Source organism: Loxodonta africana, chromosome 1, assembly GCF_030014295.1.
Source record: "Loxodonta africana isolate mLoxAfr1 chromosome 1, mLoxAfr1.hap2, whole genome shotgun sequence".
In the NCBI taxonomy this organism is placed as follows: domain Eukaryota; kingdom Metazoa; phylum Chordata; class Mammalia; order Proboscidea; family Elephantidae; genus Loxodonta; species Loxodonta africana.
Window position 1 is genome coordinate 133,647,916 of NC_087342.1, and position 19,932 is coordinate 133,667,847.

Here is a 19,932-nt window from a genome sequence, read left to right on the forward strand (position 1 = left end):
TGATATCCATTAATCCTGTCTTCCTGAGGGAAATAGGAAAAACAAACCATTCAGCTTCAGTAGTCACACATTGTTGACCTGCTACCTTATTGTCTTTTCAACCACATTTTTTTTAGGTCTTAGTACTTGAGTTCCAGATAGGTCCAGGCCTCATCCCACTCTCATGTGTTACCCACATGATTTCCTATTCCTTTTTACTGTTGGCCTGATAATCAAATACTTGAACATGCATTTTCAGCTTGATGTATTATTAACATAAAATACTTAAAAAGTGTATAATTCTGTATGGTTTTTTAAAAGTATTTCCTCAATATTTGAATGTGATTAATGATTGAATTGTTTTTTGCCCATAGTAATCCTCAAAGTTAGTTCTGAGAGTAGCATCATCCATAATTTATGGATGAGGAAACTTGGGTTCAGAGAAATAAGGAGATTTGCCCGTTCACATTGCCAATAAGTAGTAGACTACAAAACTAGGTCTTTTTACTTGTGATTTCCTTCCACGGTACTTTGGTGCATCCCATTTTAATAGGCATAACTTTCAAATGTACTTCTCTAACTCTTAATATATTGAAATATGTGTTATTTATGCACCTCAGTATTACAAAGTGGAAATGGGAGATAATATTCTATTACTTATTTTAGGTTGAATTTATAAAAATATAATTACATTTATACTCACATATAATGTACATATTGTGACATAGTGTCTGACATACTAGGCAATAAAGATATTAATAAAAAATGAAATATTATTCAATGAGATCTAGATGTTTTGATGTGTAGGTTTTACATAGATTTTTGACTTTCCTGAATTTTAAAATCAGATGCCATAAACACACACTTTAGATTTCGCAGTACAAAAACGGCCAATATATTTCATTTGTAAATAGACTCAGAAGAATTCAGTTGGGTTGACAAGATAAATTTTAGTGCAATAAAAGCATGAGAATTTCATATTGAAAGTGAGTTATGACCTAATTCATTTATCTAAAAGAAAGTAAAACATAATAATTCTTCATTTAGAGCTCTTCCATATGTATTGAAAGCTATAATTAGGTAATCAAAAAATCTATAAGTGGTACAACCTGAAGTCTCCATGAAGTATGTACATTTAAGACGTCAGTATAGAGCATGTCAGTTTGTTACAGTTTTAGAGGTTCAATGTGTCCTAGTGTCCTAGCTGGGAGCTCTGGTGGCACAGTGGTTAAGAGTCCTGCTGCTAACTAAAAGGCTGGCAATTCAAATCTACCAGCCATTCCTTAGATACACTATGGGGCAGTTCTATACTGTCTTGTAGGGTCACTATGAGTCAAAATCAACTCGACTGCAATACGTTTGTTTTGTTTTTGTTTTTGATGTCCTGACTGAGAGATGTCCTCACCCTGCCAAGTCTTTCTCAGAGATGGGATGTGGACATGCTTTAGAGAATCAGCCACATGGCTAAAAACAACCAAAGAGATAAGTTACGCATTACCTCCATAAAGGCACAGGGTAGCATAAGATGCTGTGCCTCTCACCTGAGATTTTAGGGCAGGCAGCTCAGGCACCAAGATTTAAAGAAGCTCAGAAAAGATAGAGGCAAGTTCAATACATTTCTGTAAAGTCAAATTTTAGGCTCACATACCTCATAAGAAATGACAAGTATTGTTTAACATAGAAACCCTGCTGCAATGAACCGAAGTCTTACTCTGAGATCTTTCATATTGCAGAATTCAAGTCAGTACTCCTGGGAGCCCTGATGGTACAGTAGTTAAGAGTTTGGCTGCTAACTAAGAGGTCCACAATTGGAATCCACCAGCCACTTCTTGAAAAACCTATGGGGAAGTTCTAATTTGTCTTATGGGGTCGCTATGAGTCAGAATCTACTCGACAGCAATGGGTTTGGTTTTGGTTTTGGGTTTGAGTAGATAAGGACTGAATAGCACCATTCCTAGCTGACAGAGTTTATTTCTGATGAATTGTAGGTGAAGGAATAGGATGGCCAACAGTCCCAGTTTTTTAGGGACTGAGACATTTCCCATGATGCAAGACTTTCAGTGCTAAAATCTGGACATACCTGGGCAAATTAGGATGGTTAGTCACCCTAACTCCTGACCTATGATGGCCAAGTGGTTAAGGCGTTGGACTCAAAATCCAGTGGGATTTCCCTCACACAGGTTCAAATCTTGTCACAGTGTCCTCTTTAAGGAGCACTGGTGGCACAGTGGTGAAGCACTTGGCTGCTAAACAAAAGGTCAGCAGTTCAAGCCTACCAGCAGTTCCAAGGGAGAATAATACCTGGCAATCTGTTCCCATAAAGATTACAGCCTAGGAAACCCTGTGGGGAAGTTCTACTCTGTCCTATTGGGTCGCTATGAATAGGAATCGACTGGACTGAACACAACAACAACAAAATGACCATGAGGACAGTCACCATAACTGTAGGGACTAGGCTATGAATTTTCCAGCATATGTTTTAAGTCCACATAAAGGGAGGTGTAAAATACTATCAACATTATTAATAGTAGATAGAATTTATTGAGCACATACTGTATATATATCAGTGACTCAATTAAAAATGTTACTTGTCTCATTGTATATTCACAACCACCACTGAGATATAGCTGTTAATACCTTCGTTTTCCAACTGAGAAAACTAAAACTTAAGAAGGCTAAAACCTTACTTCCTAATCAGTCATTCGTCTGTAAGTGGTAGCACCAGGAATTAGACACAGGCACTACTCCAAAGACCTTGTTCTTAACCACGTTGCTCTACATCCCCTCCAACAATTGATTTTATTAATCCATAAAACATTTATTGAGTACTTGCCGTGCATGCGTTGCCACATAATTACAGTAACCTGCACAACTGCAAGGGAGGTATTTTTACTATTGTTTTATAAAAATAAAGTAAAAGGGGTCCAGTAAAACGCCTAAGGTAACAGTGCTTCTGTGGGACAGAACCAGATTTTGATTCCACAGTCCACTGCTCCCTGGTGCTGTAACACCTACCATTTACGACACCAGGATCTTGAAGGGCCCACTTAGGCGTCCAGCTCACCCTGATGAGCGCATTCAACTAAGTATTCAAATATTTTGCTTGCTTCTCAACTTACCATGCAACTTGAGAAAAGGAAGCCACTGCATTTCAAAAAGATACATCCTCAGTCTCCAAGAGCTAACTGAGGAGCTGTAAATGTTCATACTACTGCATTTACCTTTTACCTCCTTCTTTTATGTTGAAAGCTGAGAGACCTTATCATTTTAGACTTCGCATACTGCTTTATAGGCATATTTTTAATTATTCATTCTAAAAGTAAGCCAATTTTTCCCTCTCTGCTACATTTCTTGGACAGTTTTAAAGAGCCCATGAATGTAGTTTGGGGGCATCGAAATAATGATAAAAGAAGATCAAAACTGAAACAGAAAGTAAATGGCTTCCAGGTGAGAAAAATGTTATTGTCATAATAAATTTCTAATTTATATGATTTTAGATAGCAATTCTTGAGTACGTTAACTTTTTGGATTTTGGAAACAATTTTGTATCATTACAAAGCACATTATGCTATCTTTTCTACAAATATTAATTTCCTTTATCATAGAAGATAGATAATTTACACACGTGAAAAATGAGAGGCAATTAGAGTTCAAGTGATTAAAGAAGTGATTTGAAAAGGAATAAAGAGTAAATAGAATTTTGTTGCTTTTTGTTTTCCTGTTTCCCTGATGAAATATATAACAATTATCATAACTAGATCATAGTACCTGTTCAAGGATTGTCTATAGTCACTGTATTCTTAAGTACAAAGTTTCTATAATAAATCTTAAGTAAATTACCTATACTTTCCTTCTCTGAATATTGGCAAGAACAGTTTGAATGCTAAGTCATGCATAATACAATTTTTGTGAATCTATTAAGTATTCATCTTAATTAGGTGGAATTTACATTAAAAAGTGAAAAACTTTAAGTTTAATTATTCCCTGTTACATTAGTTGTTGTGTAGATGATTTTGCACATTTATTTTAATAGTACAATATAGTTGTAAAACATAGGAGCAAGTTATGTAACATGACTTGCTAAAATAAGTAAACTGATTTGTGTATTTTTCTGAATCAACGTCATTTTAACTGTCATTAAGTAGCAAGGGTATTCAATTTCATTGACATTTTTATTGGTATTTAATATATGCGTGTTGGAGTCCCTAGGAGGCACACAAGGTTTCAGCTCTGGGCCACTAACTGAAAAGTTGGCAGTTCAAAGCGACCCAGAGGTGCCTCAGAAGAAAGGCCTGACGGTCTGCTTCCAAAAAGCCACAGCCTGGAAAAGCCTGTGGAGCACAGGTCTACTCTACACACACGGGGTCGCCATGAGTCAGAATCAACTACAGGGCAACTTTTTTTTTTAATATATGAATATTAGGCCAGGTGATCTGTTTTCTGTTGTTATATGTCAGGATTCCAAAAGTGCAAATTTCTTAATCTTCCTAGGCATTGCTGCTTCTGAACACTTACTATGAATATTTATGAATCCTTATTCATAAATATTTAGAGCTCCAATAGTAAAAGTGTCTAATTTATCCATTTATATTTTTTACTACAAACCCATAAATATTACTGCCATTCTAGCCTCCTCTTTAAGCTTTGGAGACATACAGGGTGGAGCAGCCCAAACAGAACAACTCAGAAGTTATGATCTTCACCCTGTTTTCCTATTCTGCTGATTCAACTGTAATCATTTATAATATTAATATAGATTTTTTTTTTTTGACTTCAAAGTATTTGACACTTACCTCAACCAAGCCTCAACTTGTAAGAGATATTCACTTGAAGGAATAAATCATTACCCATTTCTTCCTGGGCTGTGTGGAGAAAGTACAAAGGAAAATAGAAGTCAGGCAAGTGTCTAGCCATGTGGATAGACTCTTTTATGCTTTTTCTCTAAAGGTGTGTATATCCCATAACTATTGTAAAATGTGGGAAAAGACTAAATAAATTGAAGTTAGCAAAGACACTATTTTAAGTTATGCCCCATCAAGCCTTTCAAGATAGATTGTGTTGTCATTAATGTTATTGGAATAATGACAAATTACGGACAAACATGTTAGCAGTCACTTGGGATGAACCACATGACCGCTTCAGTGATTGGTTCTGTTATCCCCAGAAAAGCCTTAGTTATATGGGCTGTCCCTCATGATGGGTTTTTTTGGGTCATGAAGACTGTATTCCAAGAAGTGCCTCGTAAGGAAGATAGTGCTCCCTCTCAAAATCTAAATATGTTTTTAAAAAACTACTTAATTCTGTTTAAAGGAGCTCTGGTAGTTCAATGGTTAAATATTCCTGCTGACCAAATGGTTGGCGGTACGAACCAATCCAGCAGAACCCACCTAGCAGCTCCTCGGGAGAAAGACCGGGCGCTCTGTTTCAGTAAAGATTCCAAGAAAAGATTACAGCCAAGAAAACCTTATGGGGCAGCTTTGTCACGTGGTATTGCTATGTAAGTCAAAGTCAACTCAGCAGCATCTAGCGACAGCAGTCCTGCTTAACACAAAAGGACAAGGTAAAATGACAGCTTCTTTCACCAAGAGCCTAACTTTCTCAACTCGTGATGCTAGTATTTTCAGACAGGTCGGGATTGTTGACTCTGAGAAGGGATGTTTGCCTGAGTTTTGCTCTAGATAATACAGTCAAAGTATACATTCTAGAATAAGAGATGGTCTTATGATTTTGGCTGCAGTGAGATTTGAGTATATATGCAAATTGCCCATGTCACCTATGCCAATATTGCATTTCATTTGTCTATACCAAAGCACGGGTTATTTTCTTTAAAGGCCATGTGATGTTTTCATTTAATTCACTTTATTCCAGGAAAATGACCCATAACTTGGGTATTTCTACATAGTCAAAATATTTTAAACATTTCATCTTTATGTATGTATAGTGTTTATGTATGTGGGGGATAGAGGGTAGATAAGTATTATACCAAAGTTTCTTAATACACTTTTTTTTATTCCAAAAATAAGGATAAACATGAAAGGAATGCATTTTTTTTAAATAAACAATAGAAAATAGTGATGTAAAATATGACTGGTGAATTTTTTTCTTAATGTTTATAGTTTGATAAATTGGCAAATTCAAAAACATTGGAAATTAGATAATACAGCGAGACAAAAGGTCACTGTAATTTCTCACTATTTACAAAAGTGAAAAATCAAAACAAATTACCAATACCCTACCAAAATAATATAGACTCATAGAACATGGCAGCTGGTAGTTACTGTGAACAGTCTCTTCATTTTACAAATAAAGACTCTGGATGGAGAGATATGATAAGAATTCCCCAAAGTGACATGGATGACCTGATGAATGGTGATAGGACTAAGACTATAATCTATGCCTTGTCACTTTAATCCTAGGTTCTTTCCGTTTTGCTACCTGGCTCCCAAAAGGATGGGGAATGTTTATCTACCTTAATAGTTCTTATTCCTCTAAAGCCTAAACAACTGTGAGCAGAGACTAGTATTTTTTAATTTTAAAATATCAAACAATCTTGAAAGACTATTTTAAGGTCTAGTTTATAAATTAAATTACCATGTCTTTCTGTTCAGACTTTGAATAGTTTATACTGGTTATAGACTTGAATACTCAGCTAAATCTTTTCATCTTTCATTACTTCTTAATTTCTGTATTTCTCATTATATTGTCTACTGAATTTGAGTTCCCACTATCAGTAAAGTTATATCTTAAAATAAAAATGCTCAAATATTTTGTGACACTATCTATAATTACAATTAGGAATACAGTCTCTAGTAAATGTCCTTATCTTTTTTTTCCTGCTCATGTCAATAATTAAGACATTGTAAGTGTTTCATTGATACTTCATTTTACTTGACAACTGCCAAGTATGTGGTCATTTACCATTGCCTTTTCTGAGAGATGCACTGGGGCAAGGATGTGGCCCCATTGTCAGTGAACTCTCATTGTACTGCTATAAACCATGGAGGCAGAGGCACTAATTATCTGTTCGTAAAGTGTGGTAGCACATCCTAGTTAACGAGGCATGCTTAATTATCCTGTCCAGATGTTATCGTGCATCACCTTTGGCACATGTACTTGCTAACCTTGTTAAAAAAATAAAATGCTTATAATATCTATGTTTTAAGGTATCTCAGAGAATATTTTATCATCTCTATTCTTTTTTTACCATCATGTTTCACCTAAAACTATTGAAAAATATTGGAAAGTTTAAAAGTATATTAATATGGATTATTTTTTGCCTATAAACACAGACATTTGAATTTCAAATTCATTTTAATTCCTAGATGCATAAGGGGAAATGTGAAAGATTTAAGGAAGTTGAAGATCTGAGCAAATGTATTTTTATATAAATCTAAATTCATAAATAACCTTTTAAAATATCTTTATGAAAGTTTAATGTTTAAATTATAATGATACTGAATTACATGTAAGTAGAGGGTCAAGTGAAACAAAGGAAACCCTCATTGAGATGGATTGACACCATAGCCTCAAAAATAACTTCAGATATATCAAAGACAAGAAACCTCAGGACCAGGCGATGTTTTGTTCTTTTATACATAAGGACACTGTGAGTTGGAGTCAACTCAATAGCAACTAACAACAACATACTATTTACAATATTTTTAAGCAAGTCGCAAAGGTCTGGTAATGAGCTTCCCAGAAAATCACATTCTTCTGGGAGGAGAGATATTGTAGAAGTTTTTAGTGATGGGTTAGGGAAGATTTATAAAAGATTCGTAAGTTTTTTTTCTCCCATTAGGTCACACTCCCCTTTTAAGAAACTTATGAAAGGGATAGATCTAGAAAAATGCATATAAACAGGAACACAATATTTGCAACTGATTTCAGCCTGCTCACAGACTCATTAAAGATCATCCATGATGCTAGATTAAGAACTTTTAGTGAGGGTAAAAAAAAAAAAATTTTTTTTTTTTTTTTTTATGAAAGGAAGAGCAGTAATTATTTTAGTCTGAGTCTTTCTTTTTGGTAATATCTAATACTTTGCATTAGAAAATTTTAATACATTACAGCACTTTTTAAATTATATTTACTTTTTTCATCCTGAATAATGAAAATTCTGCTTATTGAGTTTTAGAGGACAAGAAAAGAGTTCACAAGTGTGGCTTTAATTTAACCCCTAAAGATAAGTTTCAGTTTGCACTTAATTATAATGTTGAATTGATTTTTTACATATGTAGATTCAACTGATAAAATGCCAGGGGGTGGAAATAATACTGTATATAGAAATAATACTGTATATAGAATAAATTAGGTTTAAAGAAAAGTGATCATTTTCAATGAGTATTTTTAGGTAAATCAATACTTTTTTTTTAAAAAAAGCATAGTTTAACACATAATTTAGCTTGTAGAAAGTATACTGAAAAATTCCAACCTAAAAAAGACATTTACAAAATTGCATTGTTGATTACATTTTAGGCACTAAGGCAGATGAGTTGTTTAATATGTTATGACACTATAATTACAACAGTTTCTAGTAAGTGTCCTTGTCTTTTGACTGTATTATATGTAAGCTTATCATTTTCATTAAAAGACTAAATGAAATTACATGATAATTATATTCATTGTAGAAAATGAGAGGCGTTATTTAACTCTAGTACATGGCAGCTATGAAATTTCTTAAAAATAAAAAACCGGAAGATCCCTAATATTTTAAATGTCTTATAAAGAAATGACAGCTGGCATTTTAATGATTTGGTTAGTTTTGTGAAGTTTACTACATTCAGAAGGTTCTTAAACTGTGAATGTAATTAATACTAGGATTTATGGGAGAATTGAAAAATGTTTTATTTCTTATTACAATTTTGCTGTTGGCATTAACATTGTTAAAATCATATAAAATTTAAATCATGATCATTAGTCATTCTTTTGAAAGTATTTGAACTCTCTTGGCTGTGGTTAATTTTACTTATAGTGAATACTCAACAAATGATCATATTCCAATGATTCAGTTCACTTTTAATCATTATTAAATATCTGTTTATTATTCCTTTTAGAAATTATATAAATTTAATGTAATCATATTTTCTGGTTCAAACTTGTGCTAAATACTCTATTTTTTTGTCCATAAACTTGTCTTACTGTTTAGACTGACATATAATCTGGAAATAATGCGTTTTTATTTCACAGTATACAGTTAAAAAAATAAAATATGAAGCAACCAAGGTCTTTAGTAAAGTTAAATAACTTCCAAATTCACACTGAACGTTCTCTATTGATGTTTATTTAAAAACTTACTGAAACATAATTTGTATAAGCAAGTATTTCAGAATATACACTAATGTACATATCATTGGTAAATAATGAGAAATACTAAAAAAATGTGTGCAATAATATATAAGTATCTGACTTTTTCATATGAGTAAGTAGATGATATGCGGTTTGCATTTTGTTTTGGGCTCTCCTTGGAACCCAAGAACAAGCAATAAGCACGGCATAACAGTTGCATTATTATTGTAGAGTCAAGGGGTCCACTCATGATTTTGAGTCATAATATTAATTTGGAGATTTCTTTTCTTTTACAAATTATAATATGTCAGCTTTAGCTTCTTTAGGAATAAAGACAATAAGTAGTCATTTTTGAAAGATGAAAATCCTTTGAAACCATTTTAAAGAATCAGTTGAGTTGGACTGCCACTGACTTCTTATGATTTAGTTTTGAATTTTGCAAAATGAAGATCTAGATAAGCTAAGTAATCCTATTTAGAGAGGGGAGGTGTTGTCCTAACAAGGTTAGATCATGAGAATTGTTTCAGACTGCTTAGGCCATTAGCATTGGGAAATAATCTTTTCAGTGTCTAAGTAGCTATCCTCCGTAAGAATTTCATGATATGAGACATGAATGTTACAAAGCTATGGACTAATCAGTGTCAAAAATTTCTTAAAACTAATATCATTTACTGAGAGTAATTACGCTAACAGTATCATTTAGATCTGTTTTTATTACAAGTTGACTGCTTTGAACTGCTATAATCTTTAATTACAGAGAACAACTGATCACAATTCATTTGACTTCCTCAAAGCTCAAAGTAAATCACTGAGCATGTACTCAGAAGTACCCAGGCAGAACGCAGAGAACAGATATTTGCCCATTTTCTGCTATGACATGTGGCTTCTTATAAATATACCATTTTTTCAATACATTTCTCACAATTCCTAATTACTCTCAAGTGCATTTTGCGTTACTGTTGTCAGGCAGGAAACCCTGGTGGCCTAGTGGTTAAGTGCTACGGCTGCTAACCAAAGGGTCAGCAGTTCAAATCCACCGGGCACTCCTTGGAAACTCTATGGGGCAGTTCTGCTCTGTCCTGTAGGGTCACTATGTGTCAGAATCGACTAGACAGCAGTGGGTTTTATTGTCAGATAATTAATAACTCTCTGAACCTCTTTTCTCAAGCGCTTCATTAAACCATCCTCTGTTCATAATGTCACTATTTTCTGGCTCTGAAGTCAATTTCCAAAGCAAGTTTGTGTCACTGTATAATTCACATAACTATGATGTTAAAGATTGATATTGTCTGTCTAATTTACAGAATTTAAACAAAAATAACCATTTAATAACTTGCTGCTAAAAGTGTGGTTAACACAGATAGCCAGAAATTTCAAACTTAATGTACTTATCTCATGGGCTATTAGTCTATACTGAAACACACAAAAGAGCTACATATTTGCTTAATTGTTAAGGTGGATATCAGTATCTTTTATCGAGGCTGATGGGCCAGGTTTAATCATTAGAAATGGAAACATTTGCCAGCAAGTGCCTTTATAAAACTTCTTGCCCACTTGTGGAAGTTAAGAGATGAAATCAGCAGTCAAGTCAATCAGATATGTCAGCATTTCCATTAACTTTTAAAACTTTAGGACCCCTTGGCAAAAATCCCAATACATCAGTCACTAAAACACAAAACGTAAAACATAAAAATTAGCACTTATTTGCTGAGGTAGAGTAGCCTGGGAAATTGCAAAAGTTGTAAAAAATAAATAAACTTAGGCCTTAAACAGCACACATACAAGGTTTTGAAGAATTTATCCTATACACAGCTGTACCATTAACTGTATTTCCTCCTTCAATCATAAAAATAACAAAAACTAAAGACAGGCTCTTGAAGCTAAGTTCCTTAAGATGGAATCTGACTTAAAAAAAAAAACAAAAACAACAAACTTGTGCTTTATTGAAGGATGCAGTCTTCCCTTCTAAAAAGTTATACTAACTACTTAACCCAATTAACTACTTAGGAGAATCATAAAAGCTTAACTGAATACATTTCTTTCCATACTACAAATTAAAGAAATACAGATTTTAAATACCATTTTCAAAACTTATGTATTTCATATATGTGTTTCAGACATAGCCATCAGATACAGAAGACTTACCTTTTCTCTTAGTAAATCCACTTTTAGAACTGGTGAATATTCATGAGAAGCTACTGGTGGAAATTAATGATTTAATAAAGGATGCCTCAGAAAAGTAGCTGCTTATTCAAAATACTTTTTAGGGGACTGCTGTTAGCTAAGGCTGTTAAGTGGGTATGTGCATTCATGTAAGCATGTGCATATATGTGTGATGTGTTAAGTATGCATATTTGTTTTCTGTATATATGTACATGCAACAGCCAGTTGATGAAATAAAAACATATTTTCACAATTAAACTTGGTTTCACACAATCATTTCTGAAGGGAATTGAAAATATTTCATATCAGATGAAGAAATAGGGTACTTACCTTTTGTTACTAACATTTGTGTTCCCCATTCTGTGTAATTTGAATCATGCTCATCTTTAGATTAACAGTTGCTAGTATTGTGTACTCTGCTTTATGTTTAGTTTATTAATCATGTGTTATTTCTAAATTTCATTTAACTGAAGTCCTATCAAAAGCATTGAAATCTTAAACCATTCAGTTCCTCAAAGATGCTTCACGTGTTTTAATAGGCTTCCATTGTGTGTTTTTACAGCAAGCTTAGTAGTGGAGGAGCGAACAAGACAAATGAAAATGAAAGTGCATCGATTTAAGCAGACAACAGGGTCTGGTTCTAGTCAAGAACTTGATCGCGAGCAATATTCCAAGGTAAAACTAGTGATATCAAACCAATAGTTTCCCTCTAGAAATGTACAGTGTGTATATCAGGCAGGACTAGCAATCACAGAATTATATAAGAGAAATTATCATTCAAATGACAGTCTTGATTTCTACCAAAGCCTACAAGCCTCTCTACTCTTGATATTTTTTATAAAATATAACTCTTGTTTATTAAATTACTATTCATTAACTTGTATTTAATATTTTTTTCTAAAAAGAAAATTTGTAAATACTCGATATTAAAGTCACTTAGTGATCAATTGTCACTAGTCAAACTTACATAAATAAACAAACAGTATATATATCAAGCCATTTTATTGCTTGAATATAATACTGTATTTAAATATGAAGATATGTATTTCATAGTCTTAAATAATAGGTATATTTTAGGTTGATAGTCACTATTGAGATTTGTTAGTGAATGACAAAAATCATGTAATATGAGATTTTTTTAGTGATCCGTGTTTAATAAGAAAAATAACGGATTTCAAACTTTTAGAAACTGAAATTCATATATTTTCAAATGTTGATAAGCGTTTATTTTACATTTCAATGTTACTGTCTAAGGAAACACTAAAGAGTTTATAAACTGCCAACTAAATGTCTAATAATTCTAATTAAAGTGTGAATAGAATGTTATACTTAATAAAGTAACTTTGCATACATCCTCTGGTCTATTTAAGAATATTTTTATAATGCTACAGAAATGGCAGCAGAAACCAGAGGTCAACCCTTTTATTATTTGATTCAAGAAGCCCTTTTGGAAGTAATGACCTGTTAGAAATTCAAAATTACATAAAAATTACACTAAATCAATACTGTTGATGTGAAATATTGACTTAGAAAAACTTATTTATTTTTAAATAATGGAGGTAGTTCATTATATAGCCAGATATTCAGAGACAGATACAAAATACAGAGGGAGTTACAAAGTGGTAAATTTACCACCTAGGCTACCACAGAGTCATGTTTTGTTGGACACAGTCTATCTACTTTCCACCTCAGGTCAGAAGCAGAAGGGTTTCAGCTGAGACAATGCCGAGGGTCACTGTCATTCAGTGAGGCCCCATTCCCTGAGTCTGAAACAACTTTTTTAAAAGTAAAATCAGTAAAGAAAAAAAAAATCAGTAAGCAGAATATCTTGATGTTCCTTAGAGGTACTGATTCCTGCTCCACGTATCTTCTCTGCAGCGTATTCTTTATGGTATTATCACTTCATCAGCTTACTTGTCTGTCTTCTTTATGAATATCATCATCATTTTTGTTCTTTTACTACAAATTCAGTAAGAATTAGAAGGCAGGGTAATTTAGTATTTTTATTCACAGTTGGATGCTGTTATTTGGAAAAGTTCTTTAAACTGGAAATGCTTCATTAAAGCTGGAGATACTTCATAGATTTCTCAGCGTTGTATCCTAGGATGAAGTCAAATAGAACAGCAAGGGGGGAGGGAGGTCGGGCCCGTATAGGAAGCAAGAAAGAGGTAAGTAAAGGACTGAAGTAAAATATTAAAAGCCTTCTGGATTATTCTGAACTAAGACTCTGATCAATCAATCAATGGAAAAAATTTTTTTCACAAAATGGTGTGCTCTGGATGTCTAAACTACCATGTGGGACTAATATCCATAATCCATTAAAAGAAGGTTTATCTTTTTTTGGAAGATTCCAAATATAACAAATGCATAATTTCCCATTGAAATTTAGAGCTTGAAGTAATCTTTTACTCCAACTTTTTTATATAGCAAAATATGACAAGTGAGACTCAGAAGAAAGGAAATGATTTACCAAAAGTAGTGAGGCCTCTGTGGAGTCATGAGGCCTACAACTCCTGATATGCGACATAGACAGCATTTTGTTCTTAAATTACTTCTTATATTATTGAAATAAACACATTCCAGCTTAATTCAAAGGTTCTCATATGGATTTTAATTTCCATATAATTAAATTAGTATGTTCTATCTTTTCTCCCTCCTTTGCACATGTCCCCTCTTTCTCTCTCATAGTGCTTAAACAGTCATTTAAAAGCCTGCTACTTTCAAATATATTACTATTGCACTTACTGCATAGATTAATGCTACTGTATTACTTAAATAAAATTATTATAAATTATAATATCAGTAAAATGGTAGATCAAAAATATGGTAACTTTAAAAACTTATAAGAATATAGGAAAAGTAAAAGTTAAGATCACATATGTGAAGACTTCAGGGAGATATTTTTAGTTTAAGGTTTAAAGATTATCTCAGGATCATAGGCTGGATGTGGGTTCATCCAACCTCCATGGCTCCAGAAAGTGTGGAATCCATGAGAATTTTCAGTTCTGTTCTACATTTCCCTCATTTTGATCAGGATTCTTCTATAGATTCTTTGATCAAAATGTTCAGTAATGGTAGCTGGGCACCATCCAGTTCTGGTCTCATGGCAAAGGAGGCAGTTATTCATGGAGGCAATTAGTCACACGTTCTATTTCCTTCCTCTTATTCCTAACTCTCCTTTAAATCTTAGACCAAAAATATTCCCTAAAATCTTCCTGAAACCAAACAATAGCTTAACTAGTAAAGAATGTCTGCCTTGAACATTATGCTTATTTAAGATCTGTCTATATAGGATCAAACTGGCAACAGTAGCTCACAATATTAGATGGGAAACTTGGAGGGCAGTGAGTTTATGTTAACTGGGGAGGAACAACTCAGAAAAGAAGGGTGAGAATAGTTGCACAACTCAAACAAAGAATGTAATCAGTATCACTGAATTGTTCACGTAGAAACTGTTGAATTGATAAACATTATCAACAACAACAAAAAGATAAATTATTTTTAAAAAATTAAATAGCGTATGAGTAGCTTATTTTTATTTTATATGTCAAGTAAAAGATACTCTACATTTTTAATATTTATATATGGTCTACTGCTTTCAGTAGAAAATTTTAATAATTATGGTAGCCCTGGGTGGCACACATGGTTAAGTACTTGACTACTAACCTAAATGTCGGTGGTTAGAACCCACCCAGAGGCACCTCAGAATGCAGGCCTAACAATCTGCTTCTGAAAGGTCACAGTCCTGAAATCCCTGTGAAACAGTTCTACTCTGCACACATGGGATCACCATGAGTCAGAATCAACTCAAAGGCAACTAACTACTACTACTAGCCATTTTAGTGCATTCAAATCTGTCCCATAAACATAAATTTTTTTTTCATTTATCCTTTTACACCAAGATTTTTATTTATAATTTACTTTATAAAGATCTATTTTTATTGCTGTTATTGAGAGCCAGCATGTTATAGATTAAATTTTGAACTTTGATACCTTATTGACTCTTTTTAGTGTCTTAATCCCTTTGAAATTTTGGATGAAGCAATACACTTTAGTTGAAAATTCTTCCAAATTAAAAATTAGTTAGCCATTCTTAAAATACTAATAACGACAGCAATAGAACTGGACTTTATTCAAAGCAAATAATTATCAAAGGTGTGTAGTATAATTCTTGAGATGCTTTTTGAAAACTGTTATATCTCTTAAAAAGATTAAATGATCCTAACAGCCATTCTAAGTAAAGAATTAGGACTAACTTTGCTTTTGAAAAAGCCCTAAACTTCTTCACTATCCTTAAAATGTGCCACCGTGCTTTTTTTCTTTTCACTCATGTTATGCAGGGTTGCATGCCTAAATGATGGGGTGAAATCCATCATTGGGGTTGAATTTGCATTTAGGCCCTTGCATTTTAAAGAGCTCTTCTGTGTCAGAAAAAAAAAAAAAAAAAATTATTTTTTTTCTGTTTCTGTAACCCAGGAACCCAACCAAGATTGATGTGACGGATTTTGTAGGTAGCTGCAGGATGTTTATTATTACTTCTAAAGATAACAGCCCTATAATTAGAGCCACTCACACCAATGACTTATTTCCCTGCTGTAGCTACGGCTGCTAACCAAAGGGTAGGCAGTTCGAATCCGCCAGGCGCTTCTTGGAAACTCTATGGGGCAGTTCTACTCTGTCCTATAGGGTCGCTATGAGTCGGAATCGACTCGAAGGCAGTGGGTGGGTTAGTGATCAGTAGAGATTCCTCTTGAGGATAGTATGTTCCTAAAAATATAATTAATACATTTACATTAAAATATATAATTGATATATTGGAAATTAAAGCATGCTTGATAAAAAGTAAAAGTGATTAATTTTTTAACATTTTTTTAAAAGTAAATGTAGTAGTAAAAAGGAAAGGCAAAAATCTTTCATTTCCTTCAAATAATCAATGTGAAGAAAAATGTGCTCTCATGTCAGAATGATGGGTTGTTCTCTACCCCAATATAGAAGAAAAATATGACATAGAGTCTTTTAAAAGCCCTTGTTTTTTTTTTTCTCTTTCCTGGAATATCAAAGGTCATGAGTGGGAATCAACTCTACAGCAACCAGCCTGAAGTGATCATTTACGAAAAGGTCCAGAAGGAGATAGGTGATAGAAAAGGAAGATTGCTTTAATTGGAGAAATATTTTCATGTACATACATACATCTCTCTGCTGTGGTATACACTGCTTATTATTGGCATTACCAAGTAAGAGGAGCATCTGTGCTTGGTGTTAATCCAATGCCAGAAAATATCCTGTAACTGGATGCATTCCTATGGCATTAGATTTAAAATCCTTCATATTTTGTCATGACAAGCTATCATTTCAACACATTTGTAAACATTATACATAATTACATAGTATGTCTCTTTTAACAGAATAGTTTGGAAAATCAGCTTTATAGGAGTTAAAATTGCACCTCAGCAGCAGCATTAAATTCAGGTTATATGCTATGAGCATATTAAGTTTTTACCACATCTATTCTGTAATTTTTTTTTTTTTTTATTCTGTAAGTAAAACAGTTCTGGTTGAAATGAATCATGTCAGCCAGGATCATCGTATTAGATATGGCAACATTTGCCAATAAGCATGTAATCACATTGCTTTGAATACGTTATCTTAAATCATACAAATCTTAGATCAAACATGAAGTAGTATAAATAGCTCAGTTCTAGACATACTAACATATGAATTCCTTTTGATTTTCAAAGGCAAATGATACAATTGTTAAAAAAAAAAATCCTTTGGAAAAATAGGTTGAAAGATACTCTATAAATCGGGATTTGCTTTTACACCTGATGTGAACTTCAAGATGTAAAGAATTAAAACTGACATTTAAATACTTTAGCCTAAACTATTTTTATACGATGAATTATTAAATAAAATGTGAATCCCTTCTCTAGGATTATTTTTAAAGTATTATTGTCTTATATGCCTTTCTTTACATATAGATTTAGGTTGTAGCATTAATTTATTTAAGCTACTTCAGTAGGATGATTATTCATACAAATTTTTAGGAAGAGTTCCGTGAGATTCATTAAAACTCCTTTGATATGGAGCATGGATGACTTTTCAACAAGTTTGACCAATGTTTTATATTTTCCCTCCTTTATTACTCACCCATTTAAAATTAAATTACTTGGTGAGAAACTTCAGTACTCAAGTATTTAGTTATATGTTCATTTATGTTATGTATGAAGTTATATTACCTTCCAGTACCTAAGATAATCACTCATATATTAAGTATTTTTAAATTATAGTAATTATGTAACCTTACAATTTATTATAACACATATATAAATCTGATCATATATAATTATATAGAAAGCTGTATCTAGCAATAAGACAGCGAAGTAGAAAAAAGAATAGATTAACTACTTTGACAGCTTTGATAAGATGTCAGTGCTTTTGATCTTTTACCTCTTGATACCTAAAATCTTAGGGAATGAATGCCAAAGACAAATATAAAAATATATTTAAATATATGATAGAGTATATGTTGAAATTTTAATAGGAATTCTTTTTTTTTTTTACTTATGACACTGAGTTTATAGTTTACGTCTGAAAATGTTCAATAAAAATCGTAACAGAAAGGAAAGTCCAGTCTTTGACTCTGTGGCCTTTGGCATAGTCTCTTAGTTTTGATATCAGCCCCTTTTTCTGAAGAGAGATATTTTTTGAAACAACTTGAAAACAGTGTCATATCTTAGAATAGAGAATGTAGTTAAACTGAAGTTTTGGAAAGAATCAAGAAGTGTAGACAGATAGAAGCAGTCCACACCATGGGTAGAGTAGAAGGTGAATGAAATGTAAGGAAAGAGAAACCAATGCACTAGAAAACAAATGAAAAATACAATTTTGAGATGTTATGTATGTGTAAACAATTAAATTAATGAATTTTCCATCCAAGCATTTAATTTTTACATTTAATTTATAACTCAGTCTTCATAAACCATGTCTTACCATTCAAAAGATGTAGGATTCTTATACTGGGAATCACGTAGTATGTTAGTGTTTAGAAAGGCTATCAAGTGTCATTTATGGATTATTTTATATTCCACACCTACTTTTACAAAGGTACACTTCTATTTGGCGTGGATGAAGTAGTTATTAACCTCACCATGCATGTCTCTTTCTTTTCCACGACCTGATGATGGAGCTCACACTTTCTTGTTTTTAATCTTTAGTATAACATACATAAAGATCAGTACAGAAGCTGTGATAACGTCTCTGCCAAATCATCAGATAGTGATGTCAGTGATGTGTCCGCCATTTCCCGAACCAGCAGTGCCTCACGCCTCAGCAGCACAAGCTTTATGTCAGAGCAATCTGAGCGCCCCAGGGGTAGAATCAGGTGAGTTGCAATGCTGTTTATATAAACTGGATCCTTATCCTTGGTGTAAAAAAATACAACTAGCTTCCTGAGTATTCTTTCTAGAACACAGTTTAGGTCAAGTAGCAGAAACATTTCATTAAAATAATGGCAACCGAAGTAGGTTAAACATTTATTAACTATTATGTAGTATCATCACCAAGTCGCTGGGTAGATGCACTACAGCGGAAAGTTGTGGCAGTCTGTTTCCGTAGAGATTTACAGCCTTGAAAACCCTGTGTGGTTGCTATGAGTTGGAATTGACTCAGTGGCAGTGGGTTTGGTTTTTTTGGGTATTTTTTTTTTTAGTATCATCAGTATACTGTTTGGTACTGTCTACTATGAGATATGAGCCCTGGTGGCGCAGTGGTTAAGAGCTTGGCTACTAACCAGAAGTTTGGCAGTTAGCATCCACCACCTGCTCCTCGGAAACCCTTTGGTTAAGTTCTACTCTGTCCTATAGGGTAACTATGAGTTGGAATCAACTCACCGGCAGCGGGTTTTTATTGTTGTTACTATCAGACATAGCTTATAGCCATATTCATAATTTTAGAGATTATTAGAGTTATATTTGAAGGAGTTTCTTATAGTATGAGTAAATCCATAGGACATCCCTTAGTCCTGGATTGGAAAGCTATTTCTGTAAAAGGCCAGAAATAAGTATTTCAGGCTTTGCAGGCCATGTAGTCTTTGTCACAACTGCTCAACTCTGCCTTTGTAGCAGGTGAAAGCTATATAAACATCAAATGAGCATGGTTGTATTTCAGTGAAATTCTATTTACAAAAATAGTCAAGGGGCCATGTTTACCCCATGGGCTGTAGTTTGCTTGCCTCTTCTTTTGTCCCATAACAATTGGTCTGCTTTCCGAGTAGAATTTGGTGGATGTGACATCAAAATACACATCTCTAGTTTACCCACTTCTGGTATCAAGTCCCTGCGTCGTGTAAACAGTTAACGCTCTAGGTAGCTAACCAGAAGACTGGAGGTTTGAATCCACCCTGAAGCATCTTGAAAGAAAGGCCTGGTGATGTACTTCTCAAAAATCAGCCATTGAAAAGTCTATGGATTGTAGTTCTGCTTTGATACACATGAGGTTGCTGTGAAT

The 19,932-nt window shown here is 33.4% G+C and overlaps 1 protein-coding gene across 1 annotated transcript in view; it reads left to right on the top strand.

Annotated features, from left to right (window-relative positions):
• The window catches only part of RIMS1 (regulating synaptic membrane exocytosis 1), a 475,999-nt gene that overhangs the window by 365,321 nt on the left and 90,746 nt on the right, over positions 1–19,932 (top strand). Inside the window, exons 27-28 of the mRNA XM_003404398.3 lie at positions 11,990–12,102; positions 18,642–18,808. Coding sequence (XP_003404446.2) covers positions 11,990–12,102; positions 18,642–18,808 — 280 coding nt within the window. The remainder of the gene's footprint in view (positions 1–11,989; positions 12,103–18,641; positions 18,809–19,932) is intronic.